At 45.7% G+C, this 16130-nt stretch overlaps 1 protein-coding gene across 1 annotated transcript in view; it reads right to left on the minus strand.

Moving 5' to 3' along the window:
- Window positions 1–673: 673 nt before the first annotated feature.
- Window positions 674–16130, minus strand: part of LOC138249285 (vomeronasal type-2 receptor 26-like) — a 58520-nt gene continuing 43063 nt past the window's right edge. Inside the window, exons 5-6 of the mRNA XM_069203240.1 lie at window positions 12521–13408; window positions 674–1419 (exon numbers count right to left, since the gene is read on the minus strand). Of these exons, the coding sequence (XP_069059341.1) occupies window positions 674–1419; window positions 12521–13408 (1634 nt within the window). The remainder of the gene's footprint in view (window positions 1420–12520; window positions 13409–16130) is intronic.

Below are 16130 nucleotides of genomic sequence, written 5' to 3' on the forward strand. Positions count from 1 at the left end.
ATCCGGATTGGGAGGGGTCAAGTAAGTGGTTGGTGTCAATGAATTCGGTGAGCTGGGTGTTGATGGCCTTCTTGATGGCTGGGTAGGGGAGCAGTGAGATGAGTCTGTAGTTTTTCAGGTCCATCGGGTCAATAGAGGGTTGATCTCTGCATGCTTCTAGAGTTCGGGGGCGATGGTGGCACCGGCTCGGTTGAAGATGTGGTGGGGGAATGGGTCCGAGGGAGCCCCAGAGTGGATTAATTTCATGATTTTGATGGTGTCTTCCGAGTTTAGGGGGATCCAATGGTGGAGAGTTGTCGGGTGGAGTCTTTGGGTGCGGTGGCAGTGGTCAGGCTGGGTGGGTATTGGGTGGTGAATCTGTCATAGATGCCCTGGATCTTGTGGTGGAAGAAAGTGGCAAGGTTGTTGCAGAGGTCTTGGAAGGGTGGGATGTCTGTGTGTCCGTGCTGGGTTTGGTAAATTCTTTGACCAAGGTGAAGAATTCCTTGCTGTTGTGGGCGTTGGCGTTTATGCATTCGTGAATGGCCGATTTCCTTGCTGTTCAGATAAGGAGGTGGTGTACGGTAATGGAGGTTTTGAAGGCTTTGTGGTATGCCGTGTTATTACTGCATCTTCATTTTCTCTCAAGTTGTCTACAGGTGCGCTCGGATTCTTGGAGGTCAAGGAGAACCAGTTAGTTTTCTTGTTGTGTTGATTTTTGGAGGATTCCCACAGGGGGCCAGAGTGTTGATGCAGTCAGAGATCCATTGGTGGAGGCTGTTGGCTGAGGCTTTAGCGTCCGTGGTGTCTGGCGGTGGGGTGTAGCGGAGGGCTTCGGAGAGCTGGGCTTCAGAGATCTTGCTCCAGTTTCTGCAGGGGTGGCGGTAGGCGTGTGGTGTTTGGTGTTCTTGGTGAAGGAGAAGTGGACACAGTGCTGGTCGGTCCAGTGTAGTTCAGAGGTGTGTGAGACAGAGATGTTGTCGGCGGAGAAGATGGGGCCAAGGGTGTATCCTGCTGAGTGGGTTGGGGAGTTGACCAGTTGTTTGAGTCTGAGGGTGGCAAGGTTCTTTAGTAGGTATGAGATGTTCCGGTCCCTGAGGTTGTCCGGGTGGGATTTGAGGTCCCCAAGGAGGATGTAATCCTTTGAGGTGAGGGTGTGGAGTGGGATGAAGTCGACTATGGATTCACTTAATGGTGGGTGTGGTCCGGGGGGTCTGTAGATAAGGGTGCTGCAGAGAATGGTATTTTGGGTGTTCTGAATCTGGAAGTGAAGGTGTTCCACTCTGGGAGAGTGGTCGTTGGAGGTGGTCGTGAGGCGGAGGGTGTTTTTGTGGATGATGCCTCTTCCTGGTCGGTTGATGAGGTCTTTGCGGATGACTTTGTAGCTGTCTGGGATGGCGGTGGCAAATTCCGGGGCTGAGTTGGGGGTTGTCCAGGTTTCTGTGAAGAAGTGATGCCTAGGGAAATAGTGTTAAGCAGGTCCCATATCTCTACAGCGTGTCTGACAAGAGTGCGGGTGTTGAGGAGCATGCAGCTGAGATGTCCTGGTGAGCACTTGCTGGGTGGGTCTGGTGTGGGGAGGCAGGTGAATTTGCAATTGCAGCAGGAGATGGGGACCTGTGTGTTTTTAGGTGAGGGAGCAAGCAGTGGATCCTCTGGTGTTGAGGCCATGGAGAATCCTAAGTCTAGCAAAAATGAAATCAGCAGAAACAGGAGGTCTGAAGACAAAAGGTCAAAGGGAAACCATGCTAAGGATGCCAGGTCTAAAACAAACAACAGTGAAGTACTGGGAAATTGACTAAGGTGGAGCCGTCTTAGTGTATACCTTTCAAAGGCTGCGCATGGATTCTTTACTACGCAAGCCTGTTAGACCTCTCAGCTTTAGAGTGGTCTTCCCTCTAAACATTTTGCCAACTTACCTCCCTTTTTCTGCTGAAATTTGTTTTCAATGGCCTTAGAACTTGGTGCACCTGCTAACCATTGCTGAAGTGATTATACTCACATGGTTAAATTGGTTTCCACCTAATTGACATATTTAACTTATCTATAATCCCCTTGTGGGGTGGTATTCCATATACCAAGGGCCTGTAAATTAAACACAACCAATGGGCCCGCAGCAGTTATGGTGCCACCCATGTAGGTAGGATCTTACACATGTCCCAGTCCCGCCACTGCAACATGAATGCCGTTTTAAACTGTCAATTTGACAGGGTTCTATAACCCCCATGGCAACCTTTAAAGTCCCCTTTTATTGCATATGTCACCCTAAGATAGGCCATTGGTAGCCCATAGGGCAGGGTTTGTTGTAATGGAAAGGTTGGACCTGTACTTTTAAGTTTTACACTTCCTGGTAGGGAAAAACTACTAAACTGTTTTTCACTACTGTGAGGTCTACCTGCCCCATAGAGTAACATTGGTTTGCTTTATTATAGTTAATAAGTGCCAACTTTTGATTCAGTCAGGGTGAGCATTTCAAGTTTGGTAGCTGTGAAATTGTAATCAAAATTCCTCTTTAATGGTAAAGTCATTTATAATTACTATTTTGAAAATATCACTTTCAAAAAGTTTACATTTTCTTGACCTTGGCTTTTTGGTGTCTGCAGCCTGTCCTACGTCCATGACTTGGTATAACTGATAACTGGTTAGACTTTCAGAATTTATCACAGACAGTCAAAAAATAGAGGGATTAAGAGTGCCTGAATGGGCCATCTGCTTGCAGGATGGGGAACAAAGCTGGGCACAACCCCACTCGCAACTGAATAAGCTGTGCTCCGTCTTCAAAGGGCCCGCCACCACTGCATTGATCCTGCAGCCAGCTTGGAGCCAAGGCAGGGGACTCAGGAAATTCCAAGCACTTCATAGAGAACCCTCTAAAAACATCTACTTCAAAGAAGGCACCAGCTATGAAAATAGGGCCCCCAGATCCACTATTCAGTTCACTTTCTGGACCTATGGAAAGACTCTCAGAGGTCTGCCAGGTGCTGTGGCCTGCAGTGTACTTAACAAGACTGATTTGCTGTACCTGGAAGAGCTGCTTTGCTGCCGGAAGACTGTCTTGAACCCTCAGATTCCAAGCCTGCTGTTTAGTCACTGTAGGAAAGTACCACCTTGCCTGGCATGTTACCCCCATTTTTACTTATATGTCAGTTTGGTTTTGCTTGTCTCACTGGGATCCTGCTAGCCAAGACCCCAGTGCTCATAGTTTGTGGCCTAAATGTGTTCCCTGTGTGGTGCCTAACTGTGTCACTGAGGCTCTGCTAACCAGAACCTCAGTGCTTATGCTCTCTCTGCTTTTTAAATTGTCACTGCAGGCTAGTCACCATTTTCACCAACTCTGATTGGCACAGTGGAACACCCTTATAATCCCCTAGTATATGGTACATAGGTACCCAGGGTATAGGGGTTCCAGGAGATCCCTATGGGCTGCAGCATTTCTTTTGCCACCCATAGGGAGCTCAGACAATTCTTACACAGGACTGCCAATGCATCCTGAGTGAAATAACATCCATGTTATTTCACAGCCATTTTACACTGCACTTAAGTAACTTATAAGTCACCTATGTGTCTAACCCTCACCTAGTGAAGGTTAGGTGCAAAAGTACTAAGTGTGAGGGCACCCTGCACTAGCCAAGGTGCCCCCACATTGTTCAGGGCAATTTCCCCGGACTTTGTGAGTGCGAGGACACCATTACACGCGTGCACTACATATAGGTCAATACCTATATGTGGCTTCACAATGGTAACTCAGAATATGGCCATGTAACATGTCTAAGATCATGAAATTGTCCCCCCATGCCAAATCTGGTATTGGGGTGCCAATCCCATGCATCCCCGGGGCTCCAGCATTGACCCCAGGTACTGCCAAACTAGCTCTCTGGGGTTTTCACTGCAGCTACCGCTGCTGCCAACCCTCAGACAGGTTTCTGCCCTCCTGGGGTCTGGGCAGACCAGTCCCAGGAAGGCAGAACAAAGAATTTCCTCTGAAAGAGTGTGTTACACCCTCTCCCTTTGGAAATAGGTGTTAAGGGCTGGGGAGGAGTAGCCTCCCCCAGCCTCTGGAAATGCTTTGAAGGGCACATAAGGTGCCCTCCTTGCATAAGCCAGTCTACACAGGTTCAGGGATCCCCCAGCCCCTGCTCTGGAGCGAAACTGGAGAAAGAAAAGGGGAGTGACCACTCCCCGGTACATCACCACCCCAGGGGTAGTGCCCAGAGTGTCTCAGACCTCTGCCATCTTGAATGCAGAGCTGTGAGGGCACAATGGAGGCCTCTGAGTGGCCAGTGCCAGCAGGTGATGTCAGAGACCCCTCCTGATAGGTGCTTACCTGGTTAGGGGGCCAATCCTCCTCTGAGGGCTATTTAGGGTCTCTCCTGTGGGTTTCTCTTCAGTTAACGAATGCAAGAGCTCACCAGAATACCTCTGCTTCTCTCTCTTTGACTTCTGCCTAAGATCGACTGCTGTACTTCTCCAGGACACCTGCAAAACCACAACAAAGTAGCAAGATGACTACCAGCAACATTGTAGCGCCTAATCCTGCCGGCTTTCTTGACTGTTTCCTGGTGGTGCATGCTCCGAGGGCTGTCTGCCTTCACCCAGCACTGAATGGCAAGAAGAAATCTCCCGTGGGTCGACGGAATCTTCCCCCTGCTAACGCAGGCACCAAACTTCTGCTTCACCGGTCCTCTGGGTCCCCTCTCATCTTGACGAGCATGGTCCCTGGAACACAGGAGCTGGATCCAAGTGACCCCAACAGTCCAGTGGTCCTTCTGTCCAAATTTGGTGGAAGTAAGTCCTTGCCTTCCCAAGCAAGACAGTTATCCTGTGTTCTGCGTGAACTGCAGCTTCTAGGGCTTCTGTGCACTTTTGCAAGGAACCCTTCGTGCACAGCATAGCCCAGGTCCCTAGCACTCCGTCCTGCATTGCTCAACTCGCTGAGTTGACAACCGTCTTCATGGGACCCTCCTTTGTAGTGGTGAGACGACCGCCATGCTCAGATTTCTTGTACCCCTGTTCAAGTGCTTCTGTGGGTGCTGCCTGCTTCTGCATGGGCTCTCTGTGCTGCTGAGCGCCCCCTCTATCTCCTCTTCCAAGGGGCGACCTTCTGGTCCTTCCTGGGCCCGGGCAGCACCGGTTTTCTTCAACCGGGACCTTTGCAGCTAGCATGGCTTGTTTGCGGGTTTTTCTCTGCATCCTCCAGAACACCGTGGGACATCTTCTGTGCAAAGGAGAAGTTTCTGGCATCTTTCCGTTGTTGCAGAATCTTCAGCTTCTTCCACCCAGAGGCAGCCATTTTGCACCTTCATCCAGGGTTTAGTGGGCTCCTGCCCCCCCGGTCACTTTCGTGACTCTTGGACTTGGTCCCCTTCCTTTGCAGGTCGTCAGGTCCAGGAATCCGTCTTCAGTGATTTGCAGTCAGTCGTTGTCTTTGCAGAATCTCCCATCACGACCTTAGTGTGTTTCTGGGGAAGTAGGGTAACTTTACTCCTACTTTTCAGGGTCTTGGGGTGGGGTATCTTGGACACCCTTAGTGTTTTCTTACACTCCCAGTGACCCTCTACGCACTACACTAAACCTGGGGTCCATTCGTGGTTCGCAATCCACTTTATCAGTATATGGTTTGTGTTGCCCCTAGGCCTATTTCTTCCTATTGTATTCTACAGTGTTTGCACTACTTTTCTAACGGTTTACTTACCTAATTTTGGTTTGTGTGTATATTTTGTATATTTTACTTACCTCCTAAGGGAGTATATCCTCTGAGATATTTCTGACACATTGTCACTAAACTAAAGTACCTTTATTTTTAGTAACTGTGAGTATTGTGATTCTTATGATATAGTGCTATATGACATAGGTGGTATAGTAGGAGCTCTGCATGTCTTCTAGTTCAGCCTCAGCTGCTCTGCTATAGCTATCTCTACCAACCTAAGCTGCTAGAACACTACTAATCTACTGATAAGGGATAACTGGACCTTGCACAAGGTGTAAGTACCATCAGGCACCTACTATAAGCCAGGCCAGCCTCCTACAATCCTACATCTTCACCTGAATCCAGGACTACCCAAGGGCTAGGTTGCTGACTTCTTTTTCGGAGACACAGGACACAAAGGGCTCCAACCATATTGAACTAGTACCTGGACCCAGCTAAAGTGAGTTCATGACCCCCAAGTGGCATCCTTCAAGTCCTGGACCCTTGGTGTGGCCTCCGTTGAGCTCCTCTGAAGTTTTTGGACTCTTTGCACACACAAATGGGCCCATTGGCACCAAAACCTTGATACTCATGCAAACCACCAACACGAAGTTTCGTCAAACCATCTCTTTGTGACACAGCACCGACCACCACATTGACCGCTGCCTCGAATCTCCAGCCCGACCATCCATGATGGCAGAAGTATTTTTCTGCTACAGCAGTGGCCATCGGGGATGCCCGACCGGCTCTTCACACTATATCATAAGACAGTTGTGACTCTCTTCCTGCTCCACACAACCTCATCTACCCCAAATGGAACACTTTGCACAGGACAGTAAAGGTAGCACTTTCAGTGGGACTAACCTGGTCCCTGTATCTGACTCACACTCTATTGTGGTCAGCATGAATTTGTGACTTCTCCCGTCTGCAAGTGATCCTTTGTGATTTTAGAAACTATTTCACCTTGAATATTGAAAAATTCATAACTCTGGCTATACTGATTGGATTTTTATCGTTTTGGTGTCAAATAATTTATTATATTTTGCTCTATTTGTCTAAATTGTTGTGAGATTTTTCTTGTGTTGTGTTTTTACTTTATCACTGTTTTTGTGCTGCATAAATACTTTACACATTGTCTCTAAGTGAAGCCTGACTGCTTTTTGTACCAAACTACTGAGGAATGAGCACTTGTCAATTTAGTGACTTTTTGTGGTTCACATCAAGAGGGACAGTGGTTGTGCCTTCACAAGGACTCACACCCCAGTGAACCAACAACCCAATTTCTCTGATTGGTGATCAGCGGTGTGGATTGGGACTTGTGTTTGTGCAGTACCATACAGTGACTTGTGTAAGACAAAATCCCAGATAAATAGTTTGATACCAGCTAAGCGTTTTTTAAATTCTCCCTAGGCTCCAATGGCTGTTATTTTATTTTTCTAAATATACCTTCCTGTACAACCATGGGGACCGAGCTTATGGGGTTCCTTATCATTGGCCCTTCATAATTGAGAGGAGGTAGAAATTTTACATTCAGTACCTATGAAATAGTAAAGATAAGCCTTCTGTAATGGTAAATTTTTCATTACAATTTTGAAAATGCCAAATTTATAAAATGTATATTTTCCGGCCCTTAGCCCTTTGTTCCTGCAGCCTGTCTTGGGTCACATGACTGGGTGTAGCATGATTGGGTGGGTGACCTTGTGAATTCTTCCCATACAGTCACAAATTAGAGGGATTAGGTGTGCCTGAATGGGCCATCTGATGACAGGATGGAGGGCGGTGCTGAGCAGAGCCTCACTTACCCTGAATCCCCTGTGCTTAGCCTTCATACAAAGTGCCCAATTACCCTGTATTGTCACTGCAGGAGGTTGGAGCCGAGACAAGAGAGACCAGGAAGCGCATAAACTTCAAAGAAACTTTCCAGAAACTTAACTTCTCCCACCTTTCAGAAGAAGGGGACTGGGGTGTAAAAATATGACAGTCAGGCCCCCTCTTCAATTCATTACAGTTCTTGAGGAAGGACTATCAGAGGACCGTCTGCTGCTGTGACCTGCTATGCAGTCTGCCAGACTGCTGCTGTTCCTGGAGGGACTGCGTTGATGTCTGGAGCCTACTTTGAACCCTGAGAGGCCAACCCTGCTGTTGAGCCTTGCATCTTCACCTGCACCTAGGATTTTCAGAAGTGACTCCAAGGGCTAGTTTGCTGTCCTCCTGTTCAGATCCATAGGGACATAACAAGCTCTCACCATCTTGAATCCACAGCAGGACCCAGCCTCAGCCACTCCTGAACCCCAAAGATGTGTCCCACCAGTTCAAGACCCTTAATTGCAGTGGTAAATGTTTCCAAATTTTCATTTTAAAAAACTGAGGACTTAGACAAAATTTTGCTCTGAGAACCAAGCCGATACCAAGACCAGCCTACTTGCCTATCCACCCGAGGGGAATTACCGGTCTGATTGACCATGGCTTCTCCTGGTACATTCTTCACTGCAGCAGTAAAAAATTTTCAGCATTTCTTTATCCAAAGGGGTATCAAACCTCGTAGAACAGTCTTGGACTACAGTCTTCTGCCTCGTCCCGCTGGAGTTTTTTTACTTCCATTTCACTGACTAAACCTGAAAGCATAAATCTTCACCACAGCTTTGAATCAAGGCCATCCGACAATGGTTCTGGTCAAATAATTCAATAAAATGTACTCCATTTTTCTAAGTTGGTTTGGGATTTTTCTTGCGGTGTGTTGTCATTTTATTGATGTCTGTGTGCTGCATAAATACTTTCCACATAGCCTCTAAGTTAAGCCTGACTGGTTTTGTGCCAAGCTACCCAGGGTTAAGCACAGGTTAATTTTTTGGCTTTTTGTGGTTCATCCTCCAAAGGATTGTGGCTTCTGCTTGCCCAGGACCCACACCCCAGTCAACCAACAACTCAATTTCTCATATATATGAAATGTGAGAAGTCAAAAGGAAGCTGAACTTGTGAAAAGAGACCAAAATTTGAATTTTCAAAGCATGTTCTAGTTATTAGAAACTGAACACTTATTGCCTTGCTCTATTTACCTGCTCCGTCGATTGAGAGATTTGAATGGTTTTAAAAATACAAAGAGTAAGATAAACATGCAAATTTGCCAAATGCTCCAGGCTTTAAACTTTCAGACAAATCAAAAAAATGCTTTAAAGCAGTCAAAATATTTTTACGTTTCACTAGTTCAGATTTTTCAAATGCTAATGACACAAAAACTTTTACACAGATTTATACAAAATCAAGTTAGGTCTACGCTGTGGGTAAAGTTATATTTTCTTGCAAAGTTTGGTGTAATTCTTTTTAAGAGGTGTTGAGCACAACTGGAAATGGCATGTTTTTGTTTATTTCTCTTTTAATATTATTTCCCCTACATGATTCTGCATGACATTTGTCATACAAAAACAGAACATTTTCTGATGATTCAACATATGGTGACAAAGTATTTGCCAATCCAAAAAGTACATTTTCAATTTAATACATATTCACCTAAAAACACAGTTAACCAGAGGTTATGAGTAGAACTCATGTACATTTTTATACCTTACATTAAAAAATCTCTGATATTGACTGAAAAACACAACTAAATAAAGTTATTGTTACAAAAAACACTGAAATTATCTGGGTATGGTTAGGTGAGCTAACGCTAACCCCTGTTATGTACTGCTCCAGGCACCACAAATTGCTGGGTTTCCTCGAGTAAAATATATATTGGTTCACACCTCAACTCGACATTACAGAGTTTCCAGTGAACCAGACCATATAGAACACTTATAAAAAGACCTCTTGGACCACAAATTCCATAAGGAAACTGACAATACCATCCCCAGCACATAGGACACCATTTATTTCACCGAAAGCTTTGTACCACAATATTATCTATCTCAAGAATCCTCAAACTGTTATTGTTGTACAGCAGCCTTGAGAAAGACAAAAGGCACATACGCTAGTGGGACGAAACAAGTGTTTGTGGTTTCTTTTTAATCTCACTGGTTGATGCTGTTCAATTATACTATACAATAAAGTAACTGACACTCAACCTGTGCAAAGATGAGACTCAGAATCAATAAAACAATTATGCTATTCTTAAGGATGGAAAACATTTACAATTTTTATGACTGCAAGATTGTAGCACTGCGAGTCTTTATGTGCTAGATTTCTCTCCACTTTTTCTTACATTAAAACACTGTTTATTTCCTCACATATTGCATGTTGCAATTACTTTTAAGATAAAAACTAAAACTACACAAGGAATGACCCACTACTTCCAGAATCCATGGATGCTGTACTGCATGTTTATAATAAAGTAGATAAAAGGTAAGTTTTAATTTTTAAATAAGGATTTGTGCCTGCATTTTAGGCTGTGGAGGAGACCTCTAGAATTTATTATAGGTACCTGTGCCTTCAGGTGAGTGCCAGTCCCACTGGTGTATATGTATATATATTTTACACACAAAAAACATAGAAATTTAGAAGTTAGAGTTAGTTATCTCAGTTAACTATAGCTCATGCCCTGAGAAAACTATAACTCACTCCCCTGCCATGCACAGTTTTCTCATCAATAATTTTACAGCAAATGCTGCAGTGATGTTATTGATGATGTCATAGAAGATGTTATGAGTGATGTAATAAGTGGGTAATTAGCAGTACTTTGCAACAGCGTGATTTATAATTACATTAAGGCATGAGTTATAGTTACTTGAGATAACTTCGTTGAATCTCTATGGTTTTAAGTGTGCAAAATCTGTACCTAACTATAACGTCCCCGTAAACTTTGTTTTTTTCAGTGAATGTCTAAGGCTTTTCAATGTCTGCATTTCAGATGTTGTTTTCTAACTATAACGTCCCAGTAACCTTGTTTTTTCACTGAATTTATAGGGTTTTTCAACACAAAGGAATATCTAATTAGGGTTGGCTGCAGGGCCTGGCGTGGATTGGCCACGGGGTCTCGCCTGTGGCCAGGCCCTGTACATACCCTCCCAAAGCCAGCCAACCCTTGGGCCCCCTCCCTGGGCTGCTTTGGCACCAGCCTCCATCCCCAGGACCTGGTGTATTTTTTAGATGGAGGGAGTCACAGGTCACCGTCTCCACACCACTTTTGGCCCCAAGGACACCACACCCTGGGGTCTGGGAACATATTACAGGGAGCAAGAGGCTCCCCTCCCCAGGCCGATTTTGGCCCCAGGAATTATACCTCCCGGGTCCAGCACTTTAATGTGGAGGATGGCATGCAGCCCCCTTTCCCAGGCACAGTTTGACACTGAGGGCTCCATCCTCTGGAGCCCTGTACATTTTGTGGGGCAGGGAGGGCAAGTCCCCCTCCCTGGGCTGATTTGGCCCATGGAGACCTCAACCCCAGGTCTAGGCACATCTTGTTTTTAGAGGATGGGGTATGTGGGCTCCTCCGCTGGACATTTTTGGTCCCATACCCCAGGGCCCACCACTATATTCAAGGAACAGGGAAGCACACAGCCCCCATCCCTGTGCCAATTTTGGCCCGGGGGACCCCATCTCCTGCGGCCCAACCATATTCTAAAGGGTAAGAGGGCATGCAACCCCTTCCCCAGGCTGATTTGGACCCGGGAATCCATCCCCTGGGGCCTAACACCTTTTTAAATGGGGAGTGGGGCACACAGCCTCCCTCTTCTGGCCAATATTGGCCCAGGGATCCAATCCCTGAGGGCCCTGCCATTATTAAGACCCCCTACCCAGGCTGATATCAACCATGGGGGCCCCATTCACGGGGTCCAAAGGGTGAGTGCACTGGTGCCCACTCAGGGCACCCACCAAATCCTGTCTGCGGGCCTCGGGAGCCCCAAGGCCTCCACATCCCCGACTGCATCCAGCAGGAACCAGCATTGGTAAAAATGCTCCTCCCTGCGGGTGGGAGCATTATTCAGAACAGTTTCCCTGCCTGCATCACTACTTGCAGGGAAACAGATGTGAAGTGTGGTCCTAGCTGGTGGGAGCATTTTTAAAGTTCCCGCCAGCTGGAAGAGGACTTCATGTTTGCTCTCCCTTGGCAAGAGTGTTGAGATTGATCCTGACAAAAAAAGAGAAAACATAGGTGTCCCTGCCAGTGCGGGCACGGAAATCGCTAAGTCCCAGGGTTGGGCACCCCAGGACATAGCCGGAGATAGGGTTCATAGGGCTATGAATGGATTCCGGGGGGGGTTGGCATGGCCCCCCTCTCCTTTGATATTCTGGCTGGGCCCAAGGGGATGGAGTCCCCGGGGTCTGGTTGTGTGGCTCCCCCCATAATTAATACAGTGTGTCTCTGAGGGATGGGGTCCCTTTGGCTGAAATCAGCCCAGGCTGGGAGGCTGTGAACACACCAAAAGCCTGGAAGAATCAACAACAAGCCTTCTCTAACCTGGGTTTTGTCTTGGCTCAGTTACTATGCAGTAATGGGAAGCATAATCGCATGAAGTCCCTGAGAAACGTCCATATAGCATGTTTCAAAGGTACCCATGTAAAAGGTGGAAAAGGTTACAATCATAGATCGTGGCTCTGCCTTTCTATTGCAGTGGCACAAAGGAATGTTAAGTGTGTACAACAAATGGGCACACTCAAAACAAATGAGGCACTAAAAATATGTCTATATTTGCTGAATATTTTGCTTGTTAAATTTGCAAAGTTCTCTAGAGATCCATCAAGTTCTGTTGTTCGTGATATAAACAGACCGAATAAAGAAGTGAGAAATTATTCCTTCAAAAACTGTGCATCTCAGATGTAGTTTCCTCATCCAAACGCTCAGTTTTGTTTTGACATATTCATTATATATTTTAACTGCAACCTCATTTCATTTCCTATTTTCACTTGCTAAAGACACTTTACCAACTAAATACCCTTTGGTGTTGTTTTCAGGTCTCAACAAAATGATATAGCACTTGGGGAAGAATATACACCCGAGCAGTCCAGCGCTGGAGCATTGAATGGCAAACACCTCCACGGCAACCATGTATTTTCCCCGTGTGCTCAGGTACGCAGGGATGAAGGAGATCCACACACTGACAAACACCAACATACTGAAGGTGATCAGCTTGGCCTCGTTGAAGCTTCCAGGCAGATTCCTTGAGAGAAAGGCCACAATAAAACTGACTGTGGCTAGGAGGCCCATGTACCCCAGCATGCAGTAGAAGAAGACGGTGTCCCCTTCATTACATGCAAGTATCATCTTCTCTTTATATGACTTCATATTCAGGTCTGGAATTGGGGGAGCCTTTATTAACCAGACAATACATATAAGGACTTGTAGCAGTGAGCAGGACAAAACAATCGACCATGGTGTCTTTGATCCCAGCCATTTCCTGGCAGGACTGTACGGATTGGTCGCCTTAAAAGCAATGACAACTATGATTGTTTTAGCTAGGACTGAGGAAACACTGATGGAAAAGATTATCCCAAAAAATGTCTGCCGCAGCATGCAGGTGAGCTTCCCTGGATGAGCAATGAATATAAAGGAACAGAGGAAGCAGAGCATGAGAGACACAAGGAGCAGGTAACTGAGCCCGCGGTTGTTGGCTTTTACGATAGCGGTGTTCCTGTACCTTATGAAGACACCCAAGACAGAAGCAGCGAAGACGGTCAGGAAGATCGCTGAGATTGTAAGCATTAAACCCAACATCTCTTCATAGGACAGGAGTTCCATCACCTTTGGAATGCACTGATCATGCCTCTCATTGGACCACTGATCATCCCGACATGGTTGGCATTGTAAGGAATCTGAAAACATTCGGACGTTTAAACATGTTAAGGTGGCAACATCATGTAATTTGCAATAAATATTTGACATGTACAGTGATTTAGTAAATATCTTTGTGCCATCCAAAAATGGATAACATTAGTTCATGCCCTATAATTAGTGTGCTCATCTTGAGTAGAGATTTGCCAATAAGTCCTGGATGTATTACAAACAATGTTTATTAAACCGACTGCTGGATATGCTGAGTGGTATCCACCAATGTTTTCTTCTGTAGCTGAACCTCTTCTCTTTACTCTTGCTAAAGATTGGTAATGTGCTTGTGTTGTCCCTTTGGTAAAATAGATATACATCTAATTGCCACATTTAATTTACATACAGGTGTCTAAACTATAGTATCACAGGTTCCCAGGGACTGTAAATTAAATGCTACAAGTGGGCTTCAGCACTCATTCTGTCACCCACTAAAGTGAGCCCCTTAAAGTGCCATTTCAACTTGGGAGAATAGCCCATTTGCCAGGCCTAGACCTTTCTAATTAGTACTTGTAAGTCAACCATAAGGCAAGTTTTAAAACCATTTGGGCAGGGTGCGTGGTATTTAAAGAGCAGTGCATGTATATTTAAAGTGTTTCATGTTCTGGAAATGAAAAACCTACATAGTCACTTTTCACTGCGTCAAGGCTGGCGCCCCCGTAGAAAAGCACTGGGTCACTTTACAACTCATCATAATGCAGTTTGTAACTTGCTAGACAAGCGATTCAAGCACTCATAATAGCAATTTAAAACCCAGCCTAATGGTCCAGTATTAGTTTGAAAATGCCAATTTTAGAATGTTGGCATTTTCCTACCTAAGCCAAGTTTGTCATTCTGCCAGTGCCCATGGTGACCTGACTGGTAATGGCTTTCCTGTGGTGTAACGTGTATTGCGCCCAGACAGTGTAAGAGGACCTGGGTTTGGGGAGGTGTGGGTCTTCCTAGCAGGATGGCTGGAAAGGAGCTGTGCCCCTACCCAGGTTGCACTTCAAAAGGGCCTGCTGTGGCCCACACAGAAGACTAAGACAATAGGGCTGCCTTTGCCTTTGTTTCACCAGCCAGGCTGGAGCCAGACCCAGAAGGTAGTATAACTTGATCAGAACCAGTATTAGGGTTAGATAAAGGAGTGCCTCCTACCCACAGGCTGGCAGTAGGCATAAAAGCAGCATCCCCAAAACCTGAAACACTCTTGGACATGTGTGGATCAGAAGAATGACTGCCATGCTAACTGAAGAACCTGAAGAAAGACTGGACCTGTTGGCCTTGAACCCAGGAATCCAGAGGCGGCTAACCTTTTTGAGCTAGATGGACAAAACAACCTTCCAGCAGCCTCTATCCTTGCAACTGCCCAATTCACCATTTCCAAATAGACCTACTCTGGACCCTGCTGCTGGCCTCTGTTGGAGTGAATCTGTTGGAGTGCAACCTAACCTCCAAGTGGTGCCTCTCAGGTCCTGGACCCTTAGCTGGTGTTAGAGTGTACTTATCCTGATGTCTACTAAAGCCTGGGACTTGAAAAGCTTTTTCCCAAACTTTTGCTCTGAGAACTGGTGGGGCATTGGGACCGATCTGAAAACTGATCTGACGAAGTAGCATCTCCACATGGTCAAAGATATATGTTTCTCCAGCTATGTTTTACCCATAGCATCAAATCCAATTCATCATGACCTCACATAGAACCTGTTGTGGTGGAGCCCTCCTACAGCATTGACCCTCTTGAAGAATTCAAGCTTCCAAAAGAGTGACTATGTCCAAATGGAAAAATCTTCACCAGGGGAAGGTGTGAAAAGTATCCGGTCACAAGGCCCTTTTCTGGGTGTCAAATTTAAATTTGTCCTGCTCAGAGGTTCCTGCTACAAGTCAACAGCGTCACTGAGACCTCATCCAGCAGCTATTTGATGACGTGAACTACTCTTTGGCCACAGCCCGCAACCTTGCTCTATTGAGAACTTTTGACTTCCTTCCAGGAACAAAGTGCAAAGGTAAAACTTTTCACTGGGATGAACCTGGTTGGTTTTAACTTTTAACTTTTACCCTGTCAGGAGCAACAAGATGACCACAGTGTGTGCTTTGTTGTTTTTGGCATTCTTTTGAACCTTACACTTTAAAAATTCATAATTCTGGTTCTATTGAGTGATTTATGTTGTTTTGGTGTGATTTTATTTATTAAAATTCAATCGATTATTTTAGATTAGTTTAGGATTTTTCTTGTGTTGTTTTTCCACTCTGTTACTGTTTGAGTATTGCATAAATACTTTACACAGTGCCTCCAAGTTACGCTTGAAATCTTGTGTGCCAAGAAGCACAGGCTTATTTTGTGACTTTTGTGGCTCACCTTAAAAAGGATTAGGAATATTATATGAGGTAGGGTCTCAATGCCCTCAAGTTCTACTCCCAATTTCTTACACTGATAAACAACCTTGTAGACAATTTAATTACTTATAAATTAGCGCCCAACCAGGGCTTAGAGAAGGCGTGACCCGTCCTTAAGGGTGGAGGGGCATGGTCCACCTTTTTGTAGACATGAAGCCACTGCAAAGCCACTGCAGAGGGCTCTCCTTCTCCTACCTCACTGCCAAGTCCTGGAGCAACTTCCCCCCGCCTCGAACAGCATTCTGTCTCACAGAGTTCAGAAAGGGGTTCAAGACCTGGCTTTTTGACTGATTGCAGCAGGATACCAGTGCCTGAATACCCTCACGGGTGATTAGTCAC

This window comes from Pleurodeles waltl, chromosome 8 (assembly GCF_031143425.1).
Source record: "Pleurodeles waltl isolate 20211129_DDA chromosome 8, aPleWal1.hap1.20221129, whole genome shotgun sequence".
In the NCBI taxonomy this organism is placed as follows: Eukaryota; Metazoa; Chordata; class Amphibia; order Caudata; family Salamandridae; genus Pleurodeles; species Pleurodeles waltl.